This window comes from Prunus persica, chromosome G3, assembly GCF_000346465.2.
Source record: "Prunus persica cultivar Lovell chromosome G3, Prunus_persica_NCBIv2, whole genome shotgun sequence".
In the NCBI taxonomy this organism is placed as follows: Eukaryota; Viridiplantae; Streptophyta; class Magnoliopsida; order Rosales; family Rosaceae; genus Prunus; species Prunus persica.
In genome coordinates this window covers 13,958,484-13,979,867 of record NC_034011.1, presented here as the reverse complement: position 1 = coordinate 13,979,867, position 21,384 = coordinate 13,958,484, and the positions used below count along the sequence as shown (strand labels likewise).

Sequence of the window (21,384 nt, the reverse complement as noted above, 5' to 3'; positions counted from 1 at the left end):
GAAGCTGTATGTGAGAGTTGGAGGAAATTAATCCACCAAAAATAATGTTGATTTCATATCCATATGCAAATTACAAGAGTGAATTTTTCCCATTATGACAATTTTCTTTTTAAGTGAGTTGGAGGCAAGTTTCCTTTCTTTAAACTGTATTTATTTTAAACTGTCCTTGCTAGTAACTCTGTAGAATGAAAGAAATTATAATTCACTTTGTTGAGCCTTGAGACCGCAAAATTTTTAGGACATAAAAACAAGTCTTCTGCAATTTTTTCTTAAGCACATTCAACCATTACAAAATAGAGGCACAACGTCTTGGAGACCCATTCTACTTACCTAACCAGGAACATGCCTCAGTTCCAGTTCCGGGTATAAAACGAAACAAAATTTTAATGGTTTCTTCAGCACTGTATAATGAATGCAAAATCTCCACTCAGAAGAATTTCAAGCAAAGCACCACCATCACTATAGAACTCAGAAAGGCAACGGCTATAGTATATTAACAAACCACTCGCAGCAGAGTTCATGAATGTGAGCAAAGCAACAACATTATAAGCAATTTGCTTAGTAAAACTATAGGCATCACCCGTTAAACTAGGAACTGAGAAAGCCTATATATCCGTTCCTTCAGGTGTGCGACAAAGCAACCCACTTTTCATCACTCGTGGGCAGCACAGTGTTTCCCTCAGGAAATTTCATATCTGACTTGTATGGATAAACAGAAACCTTGTTATACATGCTCCTTTTAGCTGGAGGCTCAAGAGTAGAGTCCATAGCTAAGTTAGTGGAGGTATCAGAAGGCAAAGTTGAAGAAGAGCCATTTTGGGACTCAGAGAGGCTAGAACTGTTTGACTCCTGTGCACGGCCATAAAGAATGTCAGAAGACGAGAATCCACTGCTTGTCGTAAGAGCATCAGGTCGTGAAGATACTGTGGCAGGATGATGACTGTTCCCTTCTGCAGTTACTGCCATCAAAGAAGATAAGGCCAATGATTTAAACATTAAGCTCTATGTAATACAGTATTATTTTTATGGGGTATATAAAAAAAGAAGGGGGAGGATGTCCGAATATCAACATCTACTTTTATCAATCTTCATAACGTATTTCAATTCTGAGCTAAACCTGTGCAGAAATGATGCCATGATGGGTGTGGGCTCTTCTATATATATATACATCTTGTGTCAACAGGAGACAATAAGGATGATTCTTTATATTAAGAAACTGAATTTTTGGTGAGAAGTACTGAACAACAAAGTCAACAGAGGGCACTTCACTTTGTAGCTAATTAATAGTACCTCTTACAGCACTGATTTAAAACGAGATAGACGTTGTAAATGCAATACTATCACCAGATATCGAAATGAGAGATTGAGATACTGCTTCTGATGCAGTGAGGAAGGTTCTACTTTAGTGCTGTTTTTCATATTCTAATTTCCAGGTACATCATGTTCTTTTTTTAAGGAATTTACACATTTTAACACATTTTATGAACTCCATAGGGAATTTGCTTTTCTGTTGGCTTTTACTTTTATTAGCTTTCACCAATTGATACTTGTTTGCATCTGAGCACTTCGTGCCATAGCAGTTCCAAAGTATACATACGTATCCCAAAATCTTGAATCTACACTCAATAACTCAGTTTTCTGGAATTATATTTTCAGCATCTATACTTGACAGTGATGTATACCACATGTTTTTGAATAAACTGTATATAATTTGAATCTTTTCTTAACTCCAACACAAAAGTTTGAATGAATGAGAGACAGCCTAGAGCATTCTTTGTGAGTGAAGTTATATGGAACAAATATATCAAATAAAGAACGTCAAAAAAATATATCAATTAAGCAAAAGGTAAATATTAATATTTTCACAAAACAAATTCAAGTTATGGGATAAAAAGAGTAGTTGCTATTCTCCTTATAACCAGGGCTCCTTTGGACATTTGAAAGCTTGGTTTAAAAATGTCATCTCTAGCTATCTGTTTAGGACATCCTCTTATATCTTAGATGTAACCATATATGCTCGAATAGATTGTACATCTTTCTATTAAACATCATATCATCATATAGATATAGTGCCTGGATTTAAAAGAATTTAACAATAAAGGACATGATCCCAACAAAGACATTACGAGACATTATGGCAACAATAGTATAGAAATAGGCTTTTGGAAAACAAAAGAGCTTATGGAGGAAAAACAATACCACTATTCTCCATCGTCTGTTCCCTAGTAATCGCACTCAGACTTACGATCATGGGGGTGTTAGGCCTGCCTTTTTGTAAATCAGTAGCTAGGTTTGACTGAAAGCTTGAAGATAAGATCTCTGGCATTTCTAGCCCCTTCTGAGCAGGGGGCCGGACCAAAGGGATCTTACTTGACTTACCTGAACGAGTGTGAGGATGTGTAAGTTTTTATTTCCCTAGATCATCAGATATTATTTTTGAATTAAAAAGGTCTTACTACGCACATCATGTGATGGCATTATTTTATAAAATAATTACTGAAAATAAACATGAAACTGAAAGAACTCCATAAACCTATAGGAAATATATCGCATGTACTTTGACTAACAAATGAATTGAGGAAACAAATTTACATAAATGATGATATTAAGTTTTATTTTATTTTATAAGAAATAAAACTTTATGGGATAAAATAATAGAAGAAACTTAACCTCCTTTAAGCACTTACACTTCCAAAGAGACAACATCGTAATAAATTACAAAGAAATACCCTAGGGTTAACACAAATTTGGAGCTAGTAAGTTGAAGAAAAATACTCTTACGCTCTCTCAAGGTATGGTAAGCAACCTTTGCCGCACTCATCTCTGCCTGCTTCTTGCTTCTTGCTTCTGAACCTGTAAAAGTTTCTCCTTCTATCTCCACAGTTGAAACAAAAATTGGCACATGAACTTCGCCAGAATTCTTTGTGCTATAGACTGGCATAGAAAAACCTTCTTTCTGGATTAATTCTTGTAAAACGTTTTTGTATAAACCGATATAATCCTAGGGTAGGAAAAGGAGAACCACAAAGACACGAGATATATTTAGAGATTCTCTATACTATCAGAAAATGGGAAAATTATGCAGAGAATATAAATAAAATTGGCCACCTCTTGTATTCCATTTGGCAACAGGGACATCAAAGCAACTTTTGCAACTGCATGTTCAGCTTCCTTCATTGTAGGAAGAAACTCTTGACCCTCATAGGTATGTTCATCAATTGTTACCCTACACTTGTAACGATTGGCATGAGGCGGACCCTCCCGCTCACAACTGTACACAGGTAGAAGAAGATTTCTCTTATGTGCATAAGTCTGCAGTTGGTTCTTGTACAAATGCTGTATATCTACACCCCATATTGAAAGATTATAAGTTGTCTGTCATTCAATAACATTTTGATAATCAAGACAAAGTTAAAACTATGTGCAGATGATAGAGAGTTTAAGGCATTAATACTTTAAATGCCATTTCTTTTTCACATATCCTTCAAACCCAGAGTATAATTTCAACAGTTTCTGAAAAAGCTAGCTCTACTATTAAGATGAAATTTTTTATTTGGGGGCTCAGTTCCTCCAATCATTAATAGTAAAGACAATGTGTCCAGAGAAAATTTCTAACCTCTCAATCGATTACCATCTTCAATATCCAATGTGCTGCCATTCGCCTGAGAATTGCCACCTGATGCTATACCACTGAACTGAACTGGCACGTAAGAAGTTTCATGTGTTTCTTGAATCTTTGGTTGCAATGTCTGTTTTGTGTCATGTGTACCAGTCAAAATGGGGCCCACTGTTGAAGGAAGTGCTGGAATAATACAACCCATAAGATACATGAACTGATTCTTATAAGATCACATCAAGACACAGAGTTTAAGGCATTATATACTTTATTTGCCATTTCTTTTTCACATATCCTTCAAACTCCGAGTATAATTTCAACAGTTTCTAAAAAAGCTAGCTCTACCATTAAGATGAAATTTTTTATTTGGGGGCTCAGTTCCTCCAATCATTAATAGTAAAGAGAATGTGTCTAGATAAAATTTTCTAACCTCTCAATTGATTACCATCTTCAATACCCAATGTGCTGCCATTCGCCTGAGAATTGCCACCTGATGCTATACCACTGAACTCAACTGGCACGTAAGAAGTTTCATGTGTTTCTTGAATCTTTGGTTGCAATGTCTGTTTTGTGTCACGTGTACCAGTCAAATTGGTGCTCGCTGTTGAAGGAAGTGCTGGAATAATACAACCCATAAGATACATGAACTGATTCTTATAAGATCACATTAAGACAGAGAGTTTAAGGCATTTTATACTTTATGTGCCATTTCTTTTTCACATATCCTTCAAACCCAGAGTATAATTTCAACAGTTTCTAAAAAAGCTAGCTCTACTATTAAGATGAAATTTTTTATTTGGGGGCTCAGTTCCTCCAATCATTAATAGTAAAGAGAACGTGTCCAGAGAAAATTTTCTAACCTCTCAATCGATTACCATCTTCAATACCCAATGTGCTGCCATTCGCCTGAGAATTGCCACCTGACGCTATACCACTGAACTCAACTGGCACGCAAGAAGTTTCATGTGTTTCTTGAATCTTTGGTTGCAACGTCTGTTTTGTGTCATGTGTACCAGTCAAATTGGTGCCCACTGTTGAAGGAAGTGCTGGAATAATACAACCAATAAGATACATGAACTGATTCTTATAAGATCACATTAAGACAGAGAGTTTAAGGCATTACATACTTTGTGCCATTTCTTTTTCACATATCCTTCAAACTCCGAGTATAATTTCAACAGTTTCTAAAAAAGATAGCTCTACTATTAAGATGAAATTTTTTATTTTGGGGCTCAGTTCCTCCAATCATTAAAAGTAAAGAGACTGTGTCCAGAGAAAAGTTTCTAACCTCTCAATCGATTGCCATCTTCAATACCCAATGTGCTGCCATTCGCCTGAGAATTGCCACCTGATGCTATACCACCGAACTGAACTGGCACGTAAGAAGTTTCATGTGTTTCTTGAATCTTTGGTTGCAATGTCTGTTTTGTGCCATGTGTACCAGTCAAATTGGTGCCCGCTGTTGAAGGAAGTGCTGGAATAATACAACCCATAAGATACATGAACTGACTCTTATAAGATCACATCAAGACAGAGAGTTTAAGGCATTATATACTTTATGTGCCATTTCTTTTTCACAAATCCTTCAAACTCTGAGTTAATTTCAACAGTTTCTAAAAAAGCTAGCTCTACTATTAAGATTAAAAAAATTATTTGGGGGCTCAGTTCCTACAATCATTAATAGTAAAGAGAGTGTGTCCAGAGAAAATTTTTAACCTCTCAATCGATTACCATCTTCAATACCCAATGTGCTGCCATTCGCTTGAGAATTGCCACCTGATGCTATACCACTGAACTCAACTGGCACGTAAGAATTTTCATGTGTTTCTTGAATCTCTGGTTGCAATGTCTGTTTTGTGTCATGTGTATCAGTCAAATTGATGCTCGTTGTTGAAGGAAGTGCTGGAATAATACAACCCATAAGATACTTGAACTGATTCTTGTAAGATCACATCAAGACAAAATTATTGAATCCAAATAGAGAGCCCAAATATCCAATGCTCAGGAGAAAAAAAAAAAAAAAAGAAGATAAAATGATCCGTTATAAATTAAAGTAAAATAGAAAAGAATAAAACACAAGAAATTTATTTCCACTGAGCTACCAAACAGAGCATCAGATAGAAAAACATCAAGAAAAATAAGAAATAACAACTTAAAGCAACCAAATAGAGCATAAAGATTAAAGGTAAAACCCTTTTACCTGAGGAAGCGGGAAGAGAAGGTTGAGGGAATGATGAGGGGCTGGGACTGCGATTGGTATGTCTGGGTTGCGGATCAGAGAAGTGAGCGAAGGCAAGTCTAGCGGCGTCGTTTTGGGCTTCCTTGGAGGAGCTGAAGAGTTGCACCGTGTCGAAGGCGACGCTGTTGATGGTGACGGAGGCTGAGAAGCGAGGGTTGTGGTCGAGGCCAAGCTTTGTGGCGTTGTACTTGGGCAAGCGCCATTTCCTCTGCTGGCACAGCTCCTGCAGCTTCGACTTGTACATCCTCTCTCTTTTGGTGTGTAAAACAAACTTATGAAGCAATGGTGGTTGCTCTGTTTTGGGAAATTTGAAGAAGATGGAGATGGTCTAGGTTGGGCTACTATCACTTTTTTTCCTTCTTGAAGAGATTGTTGAGTGCTCTGCGGTTTATCTGAAATGGGCTACTATCAACTTTTTTTCCTTCTTGAAGAGATTGTTGATGCTCTGCGGTTTATCTGAAAACAAATATTAGTACTTTGCATTAAATAAATATATTTACTTATTAATGAAATACATATGACATAAATTAATAAGGGAAAAAAAAGTAGCTAGCAAGCACTCCTCCAATTTACTTATTGATTGCCCAATTTGTTTCGATTTATAAGAGATGTTTGTACTTGTTTCAATTTAAATTTAGTTCATCTATGTTTTTGAGTTATTGAAAGATTTTCAAAAGGAAAACAAAGCTTGAGTTTTTTTTTTTTGGAGAAGGAGAAATTCATTCATAAAACCACAGACGTACAAAGAGCGACATGATACAGTGGCCTCGTTAAAACATGAGACAAATCTCAGAGGAGGAAAGAATACCACACATGTCATTGACTAACAGGAGAGTCCAATTCAGGTCACTTTGGACCATTACAATAAAAGAACAAATCAAAAACAAAACCTAATACAAAGACCTCCGACTAGAACCGCAACTAGAGACCAACACAGTAAACCCACATGAGAGGACAGTAGAAACCCCAAATAGTAAACCTACAAGAGAGGACAGCAGAACATCCTAATTGTCAAAAAAAGCCTTCTATGAGCAAAATCATAGTCCTTTGACACCCATACAAACTGTAAGTCATACCATAGCAAAAACCAGGAGAGAACACGGAGGACGAACACAAAAACAACAGTAAAAAGACCCATGAGAAGCACTTCACTTCAACTCAGAACCTGACAAAGAAAACCTCCTGTGACCAAGCATAGTTCTTCGGTTGGCAGAGTAAAGAAGAACACCACATGCCAACAACTACCACCAGCGTCGCTGCTGCCGTCGTCGTTAAAACAGAGACAGAACATCAGCCACCAGGTTTCACTACTGTCGCCGCTACCGAGACAAAGATAACATCAGTCACCTGGAACACTACAAAAATAATCAAACAAAACAAACTGACAAATAGACCTAGATCCAAACAGATCTAGACTATCTGGGGAGGGAAAGGGGAGGAGAAGAAATGATAAGAGGAAAGGAAAATATGAGAGAAAAATAAAGGGAGATGAGGAGAGGAAGGGGAAGATGGGCGGAGGGGAGGAGGTGCAGTGGCCACCTCCCCCCCTTAGCTTCCTCGCAGTTGGTTGTCAGCAAGGAGAAAGGAGATCAGATGCGGCTAGATCAAAGCTTGAGTTAGTGGATGAATGATTGTTTGGTTGCATATATTAAGAAATAGTGTAGATGATGGTTTCAAAATATGAAACCTCGTCGAGGACAATTATAATTGTAATGAATATTCAATATGATTTTTGATATATTTGGTATATTTGATTCTCCCTCCTCCAATATCAAGTGTCTTAAAAAATAAATAAATGTGTCATGTGTAATATAAACTACCATGGTATAAGAAATTGAATCTTACCAATAATTATGTCACAAAAAGCAATAAAAATGTGTTATATTCCATTTTTATTCTCAATTAGAAGTCACCTTTTAAAAGAAAATAAGAGAGGATATAAAAAAGAGATTGTATTTTGGTAATTCTGAATGTGTATTCTTCTCCAAATGGAGGTCTATATATAGGGTACATAAACCTCTCTGACAAGGAAAGAATTATACTATAAATCCTAATTACAATTGAGTAAGTAATTACAATTTGGTCAACTTATAAATTATATCCTAAATAGTACGCACTTCAACCTTCCCTCTCAAGTTGGTGTATAGATTAGCACTAGGCATGATCTAGTTCAATCTAGTTCTCAGCCAAATCTAACACCAAAAATGTACTGTTCATTCGGTCTGGTTCTAATGAAAACTAATTACTAAGCTGAACCAATTCAAACTGGTTCAGATTCAATTTGGTTCCAATCCCGGTTTAGACTGGCAAACAAGCCCAACTGAGTTTTTTTCTCGTTTTTTTGGGAATTTTCAAGCTTCAAGCCCAAATACATGTTTTCAAATTTTGGGCTTAAAGAGTCAGTTGGCTCAATTTCTATGCAATCATCCCAAATTGAATACATCAAACAATTTAATTTTACATCCCAACAAGAAACAAATACATAATAAATCATATTTAATTACAACCAAAATCCTGGAAAATCATATTTAATTACAACCAAATTACTAGAAAATAATATTCAACTGCTCCATCTTTTTTAGAAAAATTTCACTGCTCTTGCCCTTTTCTTCACAAAAACTTCACTGAATAGCCCCTATTTCAAAAAGCATCCAATAATCAACACATTAAATGAGCGATACATAAAAATCAACAACACAAACCTGCTACCAAAAATAAATATGAAAAAGAAAAAATAAATGAGGAGGAACAGGTGAAACCTAAAGTATGTAAAATAACAACATCAAAAGAAACACATAAACGAGGATTAGAAAAAGAAAAAAAAAACCATATGCACAAGGGATTAGAGAGATAAGAGACCAAAAAGTCTACAACAATTAAAAAATTGAACCAGACCGGTTTTGATCGATTCAGATTCTGATTTGACACTCCCAAAAATCTAATCAGGCTGAACTGGACCGACTTAAACATATATATATTATTATTTATATAAAATTAACCCAAGCCCAATTTATTCTCCAAGCCTAATCCTTCTTCAACCCCAAGTTTTCTTCCAAGGCTTTCAAGCCCAACTCCAAGCCCTTTTTCTGTTTTTTAGTCTAAGATTCCAATCATTAATAAACTCACCCAACATTTTCCAAATGCTAGCCGTAACATTCATTTTCTGGTTTGTTTTGGCCCGATTTGGTTTGGTTGGCCGATTCTTCAGTTTAATTGCCCACCCCTAGCATAGATATCTCTAATACCCAACTTGTCAAGTGAGTCATAAAACAACTTACTTGAAACTGCTTTAGTCAGAATATCGGCTAGTTGATTCTTTAAATTCATAAAAGGCATGGAAGCAGTACAAATATGTCATGTACATCCCCGAGAGTTGGGTTATGTTTCTTGAAAGGATGGATACATCAAGCTAGTGAAACTAGCGGAAGGAGGAGAGGGAAGCAAGAAGTTTGTAGCATGGAAGGAGGAGTAGAGAGAAGCACCAAGTCTCTAGTATATTAATATGTTGTTATTCAAATATTGAACTCAAGAATGACTAAGTTGATTAGACAAGTCGACAAAGGTGTCAAAAGGAACCGGTCGGCGCCAGTATAGCATGAGCCTGAACTAATTAAAAAACGCCCGATACGAGCTTGTGTAAAGTTGGGCCTGACACGGCCCAACCCTTTTAGTTTTAATTGGTGTAAAAACACTAATGTATCCATGTATTAATTATAAATTCATTCTTGCTACTTGAATTTATATAATTCTATTATCCTTTTGTACATGCAAAGGTGGCATATACCTTAAGACCCTCAACCCTAAACGAAGGTGGCGCGAGGTGCGTGTTTTCATGGGAATTTATAATTTATGTTGGATAATTTTGTAATTTTGTTTTATGACTTTTGCATCCTGAGGAGGTGCAGAGCTCGACTATGTTCCTAGAAAGGATGGATATACCAAGTGAGTGAGACTAGAGGAATTTCCCCTAGCTCATTTAACTGCAATTTCCGCTTTTCCCCAGCTGAGTCATATGCAAAATTTAACTCTTTAATAGCCCAGTAAGCTTTATGCTCCAGCTCCATAGGTAGATGACAGGCTTTCCCATAAACAAGTCGGAATGGTGACATCCTAATAGGAGTTTTATAAGCTGTCCTGTATGCCCACAAAGCATCATTTAGTTTGAAACTCCAATCCTTGTGTGTAGAGCTCACTGTTTTCTCCAAAATATCCTTTATTTCTCTATTTGAATTCAACTTGACCAGATGTCTGTGGGTGGTATGGTGTAGCCACGCGATGATTAAACCCATATTTTGCCAGTAGGTTAACAAATGGTTTATTAATAAAATGCTTCCCCCATCACTAAGAATAACACGCGGAATTCCAAAACGTGGAAATATAACCCCTTGGAGGAACTTCAGGACCACTGATCCTTGATTAGTTTGTGCTGCAATGGCCTCGACCCACTTTGAAACATATTCCACAGCCACTAAAAAATATTGGTGCCTGTTAGAAGATGGGAATGGTCCCATGAAATCAATACCCCAAACATCAAATAGTTCAACAATTAGGATACTTTGCTGGGGCATCTCATTCCTTCTAGATTGATTGCCAACCCTTTGACACCTATCACATGCCTTGCACCAATTTGTGAATCTCTAAAAAGTGTTGGCCAAAATAACCCACTCTGTAGGATTTTCTCTGCTGTCCTTTTCTGCCCAAAATGTCCTCCACAAGCGTAGTGATGAGCAAACTTTAAAACACTTTCCTGTTCAGCCTCCGGAATACACCTGCGAATAATCTGGTCTGCACAATACTTGTATAAGTACGGTTCATCCCAGAAATAGTGCTTTACATCAGATAAAAACTTCTTTTTCTGCTAGTAGGAAAAATCTGGATGCACCACACCCTTAGCCAAATAATTGACAATATCTGCAAACCAAGGTGTGTCAATTTTGATAGCAAATAGCTATTCATCTGGGAAACTTTCACTCAATGGTAGAGAATCTGCATCTGTAGCTGCTGGAATAATTAATCTAGATAAATGATCAGCCACAACATTCTCACTGCCCTTCTTGTCTTTAATCTCTAAGTCAAATTCTTGAAGTAAAAGAACCCAACGAATCAATCTAGGATTTGCATCCTTCTTAGACAACAAGTATTTTAGTGTAGCATGATCCGTATAGACAATTATTTTAGCCCCAACCAAATAAGACCGAAATTTCTCTAGTGCGAACACAACTGCCAACAATTCCTTCTCTGTAGTTGCATAGTTAAGCTGTGCATCATTGAGAGTACGACTTGCATAATAGATGACATGGGGAAGCTTATCTTTTTGTTGCCCTAAAACTACCTCGACAACATAATCTGATGCATCACACATTAGTTCAAATGGTAAATCTCAATTTGGTGCAGCAATGATGGGTGCCGAAGTTAGGAGTGCTTTCAACTTGTTGAATGCTTCTAAACAGGCCTTATCAAAATCAAATGGTGCATCCTTAGCCAATAAAGTGCACAAAGGTCGACTAATCTTGGAGAAATCCTTGATGAACCGACGATAAAAACCTGCGTGTCCTAAGAAGGACCTCACACCTTTTACTGATGTAGGAGGTGACAGCTTTGCAATAACTTCAATCTTTGCTTTGTCAACCTCAATGCCTTTGCTAGAAATTGAATGACCCAAGACAATTCCCTGTTCAACCATGAAATGACACTTTTCCTAGTTTAGCACTAAATTCGTCGCTTAACATCTCTGAAGAACTAATGATAAATTCTGTAAGCACTGATCATATAAATCCCCAAAAATAGAAAAATCATCCATAAAAACTTCCACAATATTTTAGACCAAGCCAGAAAAATACTCATCATACAACGTCGTTGAAACGTAGCAGGTGCATTGCATAATCCAAACGGCATCCTCCGATAAGCATAAGTACCGAATGGACAAGTGAAAGTAGTCTTCTCTTAATCCTCTGGTGATATTGGAATCTGATTATACCCAGAATACCCATCAAGAAAATAGTAAAAAGCCCGCCCAGCCAACCTTTCTAACATCTGGTCAATAAAAGGCAATGGAAAATAGTCTTTTCTCGTCCCTATGTTAAGCTTCCGGTAATCTATACACATTCTCCAACCCGTAGTCAATCGTGTTGGAACTAACTCATTATTATCATTTTTTACCACTGTAATACCGGTCTGTTTAGGCACAACTTGAGTCGGGCTAACCCATTTACTATCAGAAATAGGATAAATCATACCTGCATCAAGTAATTTCATAACCTTTGTTCTAACCACCTCTTTTATAATTGGGTTAAGGCGGGGTTGAGTATCAACTGTTGGCTTCACGTCGTCTTCCATTAATATTTTGTGCATACATAGTGCTGGGCTGATTCCCTTGATGTCCGCAATTGTCCATTCCAATGCATCTTGATATTTTCTCAACACACGAAGCAATTTATCCTCTTCTGTGGGTGTGTGTTAAATCTGTTGCAATTATAATTGGCAGCGTCTCTGCAGCTCCTAAATATGCATATTTAAGATGTTGTGGTAAAGGCTTCAACTCCAATTTTGGTGGCTGTTGTCTGGATGGTTTAAGGGGTTGTTTGGGCTCCCCTAAACTCTCGTACACATTCCTAAATTTTGGCAACACTGTGGGCAGACTGTTCAATGCGTGAATGTACTCATGAACACCTTCATCGTCAGAATCTGTCTCAAGTTCCCCCTGTAAAACATGCAGCAACTGATCTGTTTTTGAATTAGCATAAAATCTGTCATGCACCATACTGTCTACCATGTCAATACGCATACAATCTTGCTATTCAGCAGGATGTTTTGTTGCCTCAAACAAATTAAACACCACAAATTGGTCCTGAACCCGTAAAGTCAATGTTCCAGCTTCCACATCAATTAAGGTCCTAGCTGTTGCCATAAACGGCCTCCCCAAAATAATAGGTGTCTGAAGGTCTTCATCCATGTCTAAAACCACAAAATCTGCCGGTAGATAAAGATTATCAACCTTAATAATTCGATCTTCAATAACACCTCTTGGATAAGTGATTGAACGGTCAGCTAGTTGAAGTATAATTGATGTAGGCTTTAAATCTCCTTGCCCCAATCGCTGGAAAACAGAAAAAGGCATCAAATTAATACTTGCACCCAAATCAATTAAAGCACTTTTAAAATTAGAATTTCCAATAGTGCAAGAAATATTAAAACTCCCTGGATCTTTTTTCTTAGGTGGTAGTTTGTGTAGCAAAACTGCGTTGCACTGTTCTGTCAAAATAACTTTGTCCAAATCTGAAAGCTTCTTTTTGCTGCTGCAAACTTCCTTCAAAATTTTGGCATATGATGGAATTTTCTTGATTGCATCCAGTAATGGAATGTTGATTTGAACCTTGGATAATATCTGCATAAAGTCCTTGAGTTGCTAATCTTTTGCTTTCAGCTTCAAACGTTCTGGATATGGAATTGGGGCCTCATAAACATGCTCAAGAACTTGTTTTGGAACTGTTTCTACTTCTGCCAGATTATGTTTTTCTGCAGGTTTGGCAGGTTCTGCTGCTTCAAAATTTTATGTATTATCCTCCACTGCTTGCTACTCCTTTTCAGTGCTATTTTCACGATTGTCATAGCTTTTTCCACATCGTAAAGTCCGAACAACGTTGCAATCTTCACGTCCATTTGGATTAGGAATTGTTTGACTAGGAAATTTGCCCTTTTCTCTGTCTGAAATCTGTGTAGCTAGCCGTCCAAATTGTTGCTCCAAACTTTTAATTGATGCTTCAACATTTTGAAATCTTTGATTGTTGACCTCGATGAATGATTGAGTTGTTGCTGTCAGTTTAGCAAGTTGATCTTCCAGAGATGGTTTGGAGGGAACAAAAGGTTTTTGTGCATGCTGAAATGGTTTGGCATTAGTCTGATTGTCACCCCATTTGAAATTAGAGTGATCCCTCCATCCAGGATTGTAATGAGTTGCATATGCATCATTCCTAGGCCTTTGATAGCTGTTCATCATATTGACATGTTGTTTAACAAGCTCTGGGTAAGAGTCTCTATGTGGGTAGCCCATTATGTCATGTGTAGCCATACTGCATATAGTGCAAACTATTGATGTAGGTGGCTGCTGTGTAGAACTTGCTATGTTGTAGAAGCATATCAAACTTTACATCAATTTTCTTATCCATTTTTTCCATTTGTGCAGACATGTTGGGAGAACCTACTGATAACTCAAAAATGCCCCTTTTCTGTGAATGTTCTGCTACCCATTGCTGAGATTCTATAGCCATCATATCAAACAGTTCAAATGCCTCTCTTGCAGATTTATTTGACAATGATCCTCCAGCTGATGCATTCACATGGCTCTTAGATGTAGGATTAAGCGCATCAAAGATAATATTCATTTGTGTATCTGAATCAATTTTAACATGTGGATACTTAATGTACATCTCTGTATATCTCTCCCACGCTTCATGAAACTCTTCATTGGGCTTCGGTGTGAATGTCAAAATCTCCCTCTTGTAATTCAATGTCTTGGATGCTGGATAATATTTGTTCAGGAATTTTGTGTATAACTACTGCCAAGTAGTAATGCTATTAGCTGGTAGAGTGAATAACCAAGTTTCTGCCTTGTCCTTCAAAGTGAAAGGGAAAAGACGTAACTTAATAGCCTCAGCAGAAAAACCCCTAATCAAAATATTCTTGCAACCCACAATAAATTTTGCAATATGTATGTTTACATCTTCATTAGGCAGCCCCCGAAAAGTAGGTAGAATTTCAAGCATATGGTGCCTGATCTCGAAAGAATCACCCTCTTCTTGTTCAGGATGCACAATGCAATTGGGAACATCAGTGGCATGGGCTTCCAATGACTCCCTGAGTGGTCTACATGCTGCAGGTAATTCTAACGCCATGTTACCCTCGTTTTCAAATAGATTCTGCAGAAAAGTGCCCTGCAGTGAACAGTCCCAAGCCCAAGTAACTTCTCTCCGCTGTCTATGCAGTGTGCGCTCTGGCTCTAGATCAAATTGTACAATCTATGCAGTTCCTGATCTGGTCTGGACCATGCAGTCTGCAGAATCTACAACAGAAACAAAATTGTTCAATTTCAATTTTTTTTTTTACGAAAATTAAAAATAAAATAAAATAAAATAAATAAGAAAAAGGTTAAACAAAAATTGTCTAAAATAGTCCCCGGCAGCGGTGCCAATTTCTTGATAGGATTTTTAGTACCTGTGTAAACAGGGTTAAAATCACATAAAATACTTGCAAGATTACAAGGCTATTGTAGTATAGATGCTCCTGCAAGGTCGTTTCCCTCAAGGACTAATTAGCAATTTAAGTAAAAACAAATTCTAAAAAACTACTTAAAATAAAAGGTCAAGAAAGATGACTATGAATTTGGTTGATTCTAAAAACAAATATTAAACAAAAACAAATATGATTTAGGGAAAGAGTTTTGAATATTAATTTATAAAAGCACTAGGGTTTCACCATCACCTAGCAATCCTATGAACTTTTACCAATTACTTATGATTTGAAAATGCCACTTTGAAGGTTAGGTTTTCCTAATGTATATTCTACTTGGAACCTCCAACACAGAACGTATATTTAACATGCAACTCGTCCGGACTTTCGGATCAAATCTGAACATGAAAGATTCATTAAGTTTTGTGAAAACCCATTGAAAAACCATGCAACCCTTAAGACGTGGTATTCATCTTGAGTGAAATTACAATTATTAATCACAAAAAGCTAGCATCAATTTCAGGGAACCTTCCGACCAAAATTGCATCCAATTACTTTTCTAAAGATCCTAATGGTAATCAGGCATTAAGACAATTAGATAGTTTAAAACAGTGATTAATAATTCAAGTAGGCATGCACTCATCATAAGCAATTAAATAAAAATTACATATTCATGCTAAGGTTCAAGGCTTCACCCTAGCAAAAGAAATTTAGTTACGCATACTCATAATTGAAATCCAAGAAAATATCATTAAGAAGAAAAGAACGAAAACACCTGAAAGTTGCGAAAACCCAAAATTCTAGCAATTGCTCTCCACAATGCAGAGTTCAAAAGTGAAAAAGAAGTCCCCAAATTCCTTGTGAGAAAGAGCTTAAATACCCCTTAAAACCTAGCTGCCAATGTAAAGCTTTTCTATCCCCACAAGGAAACTAATTAAAATAACATAATACTGGAAATAAAGTCCAAATTGGAATAGGAAAATCTGCCCAAAATCTGCCCAGCCACGTTTTGGCCTCAAATCTCATCCAAATCTGGCCCAAGATGGTCCGTTTTAAAGATAAAAATATTCTAAACACTTCACCAGAAGGCCACGAACCCATCCGAGGTCATCTTGGGCTCCAAAAACTCAATAAAAGCCCAAAACGTCACTATTCCAGCACCGCGCACCGCTCTTTTATTTTAAGAAAAATTAGGTTTTAGACATAATTAACTTTATTAATTAGTTTGTAAGATATTGGATATTTTGGTTTTAGTTTTAATACCTAGGAAAAAATACTATTTTGGATTAGCCCAAAGAGAGGCCCAGATTCGTTGGGCCAGGTAAAAAATAATAACTGATAAGACAATTCTACCCTTCTTCTTAAAAAGCCTGGCCCATTTGTAAACCCACAAAGTAAATGACGCTTTTGCCCCTGAATGTTTAAACAAGGCGCGAGCCTGTTCTTCTCTGTTTCGTTTTCGTCCTCGTTTGTTTGGCAGCAGCGCCTTGTTCTTCTCTGTTTCGTTTTCGTCCTCGTTCGTTTGGCAGGCAGATTTCGTTCGTTTGGCAGGCAGATTTCGTTCGTTTGGCAAGCAGATTTCGTTCGTTTTCGTTTTCATTCTCGCCGTTGGAGCTCAATTTTCTGGTTGGTTTTCCTTTTATTTCTTCCTTTTTCGTTCGATTTTCATGCCGAATCTGTCAGTTTTTTTGTTCGATTATCATGCCGAATCTTTTTCGTTCGATTATCATGCCGCATCCTGTTCCAACATTCAGTGCAGTTTGTTTGTTTCCTTCTAATTGGATAATCTTTCGTTCGATTATCATGCCGAATCTGTCAGTTTTGGGTTTTTCGAGCTCAGTTTTGTGGCTCGATTTTGTGGCGCGATCTTGTGGCTTAGTTTTGTGGCTCGATTTGTTTTGCCTCCTCTGTTATAAACTGCATCTGTTTGTTGGAGTGTTGGCAGAAACTGCATTGCAGTTTCTGGTTTCATAAAGGCAAAGTTACAACTGCTCATGGAGTTAAATGTGTTTTGATATTAGTTTTAGTGCTTTTAACGTGGTTTCCTTTTGGTTTCTATTCGATTTGTTTTGCCTCCTCTGTTATAAACTGCATCTGTTTGTTGGAGTGTTGGCAGAAACTTCATTGCAGTTTCTGGTTTCATAAAGGCAAAGTTACAACTGCTCATGGAGTTAAATGTGTTTTGATATTAGTTTTAGTGCTTTTAACGTGGTTTCCTTTTGGTTTCTATTCGATTTGTTTTGCCTCCTCTGTTATAAACTGCATCTGTTTGTTGGAGTGTTGGCAGAAACTGCATTGCAGTTTCTGGTTTCATAAAGGCAATGTTACAACTGCTCATGGAGTTAAATGTGTTTTTATCTAAGTTTTAGTACTTTGAACATGGTTTTCTTTTGGTTTCTATTCAAATTTAAGGGTATGTTATCACATAAAGTGCAATGTTGTTTCTGTTATTTCAGTTTTTGACTATAAACTGCAGTGCAGTTTCTTGTTTCATAATTCGATTTCATACTAATATTTGGATTTCTATTGGAATGTTACAACTGCTCATGTACATTATTTAGTGATTTTAATTGTTTTCTGTTTTTGTTTGTTGTTTTGTTTGCATTTTCAAGGCTAATGGAGGTGTGTGTCATTGCCAAGTGCACATATAAGTCGGAAACCATCATGTTTTCAGTTTCATCAGAGTCATCCATGGTTGATATTTTGAAGACTTTGTGTCTGAGGTTTAGGGGTTTGCAATTGGGTTGTTTCACATTACGGTATTCGGTGCCCAGTTATCCGAGTTGTTTTCTAGAAACGGATAGCGATTTGGACTTGATGAGGACATTTTTGTTGATATCAAATGAGAAGACTGTTGATATTTTAGTGAAGGATTTATGCGGGAGCAGTGAATATAGTGGTGATTTTTGTGTAAATAAGGAGTTGATAGCATGTGAAAAGGGCGAGTCGTCGTGTTCTAGTACTGTCGAAGACAGAAACGAGTTTTTGGGCAGGTCGAAGAGAGCAAGTGCTAAGCCTTTGTTGTCGAATGAGTGGGAGACATACATACATCATGTGGGGCAGAAGTTTGACGGTGGTGCAGAGGAGTTCCGGTTGAAATTGTGCAAGTACGCTCTTGAAGTAGGATTTAATTTTTTATATGCCGGCAATGACAAGAAGCGGGTGGTTGCTGTTTGTTCGAATAAGAAATTGGAGGGTTGCAGCTGGCGTGTTTATGCTTCTCGTTGTGAAGCTACTGGCAGTTTTGTAATTCGGACGTTAAATAATGTTCATACATGTGCGGGTCGGATACGGGAATCAAAGAGTAAGATGATGAGGTCTCGTGTGGTGTCCTCCCTCATTGTGGACAGAATTCGTGCAAAACCAGAGCTGAAGCCAGTTGAGATTATACACGAGTTCAAAGATTATTATGGTATAGACATTTCATACTACCACGCATGGTTTGGCAAAGAGTTAGCTAAATTGGACGTTCACGGTGATGAGTCGAAGTCTTTCAACGAGTTAGTGTGGTATGCGGACGCCCTAAAGGAAACTAACACTGGTTCTCTCTGCACTCTTGATTGTGAAGCTGGAATTAATCACTTTCGACGGTTTTTTGTGTATTTTGGCGGTTGCATTGCTGGATTTCAATATTGCATACCCTTGTTGTTCATTGATGCTACGTTTTTGAAGAGCAAGTACAAGGGGCAGCTTCTCTGTGCTTCGGGAAAGAATGGAAATCAAGGTATGGTTACTGTAATGTATTGTAGATTTTCATTTGTTGCAATTTTAGCAGAAACTGCATTGCAGTTTCCCTTTTTTGAGCAGATTTGTTTTCATAAACTGCACTGCAGTTTCCCTTTTTTGCTTATACTGGTGCTTTTGGTTTTGTTTTGCAGGGTTTTATCCTCTAGCTTTTGGAGTTGTTGATTCTGAGACAGAGGAGAATTGGACTTGGTTTCTTCAACATTTGGCTTCTATATTGCTACCGATGGGGAGAGTGGTGACCTTTTTCTCGGACCGCAATCAAGGTTTGCTAAATGCAATGGGGTTTGTGTTTCCCGGATGGCCTCATTCTTACTGTTATTATCACCTCAAACAGAATTTGATATCAAAGTACCCGAAGTCAGGTTATGGGAAACTGCTCCAAGACCGTGTTATCAATTTATTTAGTAGATGCGCATATGCTGTTACGGAGGAAGAGTTTAAGGTAGCAATGGAGGAGTTGGTGATTGTTGGGAGTTCGAAAGTGAAGACATTTATATCTGATTTGTCTAGAGATCACTATGCCAACGCATTTTTCAAAGGAATGCGTTATGGGGAGATGGCAAACAGTTTAGCGGAGTCCTTTAATAATTGGGTTGGTGTGTTTCGAGATTTGCCGGTGCTACCTTTGATAGAAGGGATTCGACAGAAATTGATGGTATTGAATTCTCAACGACGAATTGAAGCGGAGAAGTGGACAACAGTTTTGTGTCCGGAGATGGAGACTAGACTCTGTGAAAATGCGGAGGTCGGTAGGACTTGGGCAGTTCGTCGTTCTAATTGCACTGTTTTTGAAGTATTTGCTGATTATTCTGTGATGGTTGATCTCGAGCAAAGGACTTGTTCTTGTCGTCTTTGGCAAATTGACGGTTTTCCTTGCACACATGCGGTGGCTGCAATCCTAGCAAAGAGAGATTCAGTTTATGATTACGTGGAATGTTACTACAAAACCGACTTCTTTCGAAAAGCCTATGAGAGTCCTATTTTTCCTATTCCAGATATTGGGAAAGGATTGGGCAGCAATGGTTCTGCAGCTGGAGTTGTGCTTCCGCCAATTACAAAGAGGCCAGCCGGAAGACCACCAACAAAGAGGATAAAAGTTTTTGGTGAATTTAAAAGGCCATTGAAATGCAGTCGGTGCAGTGTTGCTGGGCACAATAGGAAGACTTGCAAGGCTATTATATGAACACTCCTTCTCATTTGACAATTTTTTATTTTAGATATGGTTTAGCGAATGTATAGTCAGTTTATGCGTTGCACTTTTTGTAAAACTGTATTGCAGTTTTAGTTGCTTGTAATTGGCTACACAGCGTCTAATTGGATATTGTGATTCTTTTTTGAAGTTAATGAAAATTATACAATTGTTTAATGAGTGGATATTCGTTTTCGACTGCCATTCAGTGCTTGTTTTCAGATTTTGAGCAGATTTTGTTGCAGAAACTGCATTGCAGTTTCTGTTTATTTCAGATTTTGTTGCAGAAACTGCAGTGCAGTTTCTGTTTACTTGTTGCAGATTATGAGCAGAAACTACATTTCAATGCTGACCTACTTAATGTGTTTTGAACAAAGTTTTAGTACTTTGATTATGGCTTTGGCTTTTGGGTTCTTTTCACATTTTTTGAGCTGATTTTTTATTTTTATTTATTTATATAAACTGCACCGCAGTTTTAATTTGTTGCAGTATTTTTGACCAGAAAATTCAGTGCAGTTTGTTTGTTTCCTTTTGGTTTTGTTGCATCCTGTTCCAAGATTATATTACAGTTTATATGTATAGGAAATATGTTCTCACATACCATAACTAGAAATATTTACAAACATCCACAAGAATTAAGATACATATTGTCTTGAGTTAACGAAAGGCAAATCACTAGAGACGATTAATTACACAGTTTTTGTGGTGTAGGAGTTTTGTGACATATTGTGCTCGATATTCATTCATGAATTTCTTGTCCACGCTTTTTGGAATGGGCTGTCCTTGTGCTATTTTATCCATATAGAACATGACGAACATGCCGCAATCCAATCTGCAAATGAAATACGAGATTAGTTTTTTTTGCTTTTGAATGATTTCAAACTGTAATGAATAGTTGAGTAGACACAATTCTTACGAAGATGCACTTTGTTGAGCACATTCCATGTCATCCTCAAATGGAAACTGCAATGGATTTTGCATAATCCATTTGAGAGTGAGTTCTTCATTTGGAGTCAAATCTTTTTGTACAAGTGTCGGGGGCCCTTCCTTTTGCTTCACAAGTGTTGGTTTTTTTTTTGTTTCTATGAACACTCGTGCTTGAGGTCTTATATATTCTAGCCACCCTTCAACAATATTAACCTGTTTAAAGAAGAAGAAAAAAAGAGAAAAAGAAATGGTAATCAGTGCATTGCATATTATAATTTTGGTCTAAAATTAGGCAGTATGTATAATACAGAAACTGCAATGCAGTTTCTGTTTGTGTTTGTGCTGAGAAATTAAGACAGTTTCATTCCACTTACAAAGTTTCGAGCAATGTCAATGCACCTTTCTTCTTTTCTACGTCCCAACGATCTAAGTGGATTGTAG

The 21,384-nt window shown here is 37.2% G+C and overlaps 4 protein-coding genes across 9 annotated transcripts; 2 read left to right on the top strand and 2 right to left on the bottom strand.

The window, feature by feature from the left end:
- LOC18766115 (double-stranded RNA-binding protein 1) lies at positions 274-6,346 on the bottom strand. Of its 6 annotated transcripts, none has more exons than XM_020560449.1 (10): positions 5,817-6,346; positions 5,333-5,518; positions 4,905-5,090; positions 4,477-4,662; positions 4,062-4,232; positions 3,617-3,802; positions 3,109-3,344; positions 2,776-3,001; positions 2,200-2,379; positions 274-959 (listed from the first exon to the last, which is right to left on the bottom strand). In XM_020560449.1, the coding sequence occupies exons 1-10, from the start codon at positions 6,097-6,099 to the stop codon at positions 622-624; spliced, it is 2,178 nt and encodes a 725-aa protein (XP_020416038.1). In that variant the 5' UTR covers positions 6,100-6,346; the 3' UTR covers positions 274-621. The 6 variants fall into 6 exon arrangements, with proteins under 6 accessions (XP_020416038.1, XP_020416037.1, XP_020416035.1 ...); XM_020560448.1 differs by having other exon boundaries at positions 4,047-4,232; positions 4,492-4,662; positions 5,817-6,345; XM_020560446.1 differs by having other exon boundaries at positions 4,047-4,232; positions 5,348-5,518; positions 5,817-6,345.
- On the bottom strand, positions 12,289-13,245 carry LOC109948059. The gene is made up of 2 exons (XM_020559964.1): positions 12,673-13,245; positions 12,289-12,555 (listed from the first exon to the last, which is right to left on the bottom strand). Exons 1-2 carry the CDS (start codon positions 13,243-13,245, stop codon positions 12,289-12,291), a joined length of 840 nt encoding a protein of 279 aa, XP_020415553.1.
- LOC109948058 lies at positions 17,772-19,548 on the top strand. The gene is made up of 3 exons (XM_020559963.1): positions 17,772-18,804; positions 18,959-19,090; positions 19,162-19,548. The coding sequence occupies exons 1-3, from the start codon at positions 17,772-17,774 to the stop codon at positions 19,230-19,232; spliced, it is 1,236 nt and encodes a 411-aa protein (XP_020415552.1). The 3' UTR covers positions 19,233-19,548.
- On the top strand, positions 19,276-20,010 carry LOC109948057. The gene has a single exon (XM_020559962.1). It carries the CDS (start codon positions 19,276-19,278, stop codon positions 20,008-20,010), a length of 735 nt encoding a protein of 244 aa, XP_020415551.1.

Coding starts and splice junctions, on each gene's coding strand:
- LOC109948059 (XM_020559964.1), bottom strand. CDS start 13,245: ATGCAGATATTATCCAAGGTTCAAATCAACATTCCATTACTGGATGCA. Junction 12,556..12,672: donor TGGTGTTTAATTTGTTTGAG/GCAACAAAACAT, acceptor CATGTTTTACAG/GGGGAACTTGAGACAGATTC.
- LOC18766115 (XM_020560444.1), bottom strand. CDS start 6,099: ATGTACAAGTCGAAGCTGCAGGAGCTGTGCCAGCAGAGGAAATGGCGC. Junction 5,519..5,816: donor TTCTCTTCCCGCTTCCTCAG/GTAAAAGGGTTT, acceptor GTATTATTCCAG/CACTTCCTTCAACAACGAGC. Junction 5,091..5,332: donor AGATGGTAATCGATTGAGAG/GTTAAAAATTTT, acceptor GTATTATTCCAG/CACTTCCTTCAACAGCGGGC.
- LOC109948058 (XM_020559963.1), top strand. CDS start 17,772: ATGGTTGATATTTTGAAGACTTTGTGTCTGAGGTTTAGGGGTTTGCAA. Junction 18,805..18,958: donor GGGAAAGAATGGAAATCAAG/GTATGGTTACTG, acceptor TTTGTTTTGCAG/GGTTTTATCCTCTAGCTTTT. Junction 19,091..19,161: donor TTTCTCGGACCGCAATCAAG/GTTTGCTAAATG, acceptor CACCTCAAACAG/AATTTGATATCAAAGTACCC.
- LOC109948057 (XM_020559962.1), top strand. CDS start 19,276: ATGGAGGAGTTGGTGATTGTTGGGAGTTCGAAAGTGAAGACATTTATA.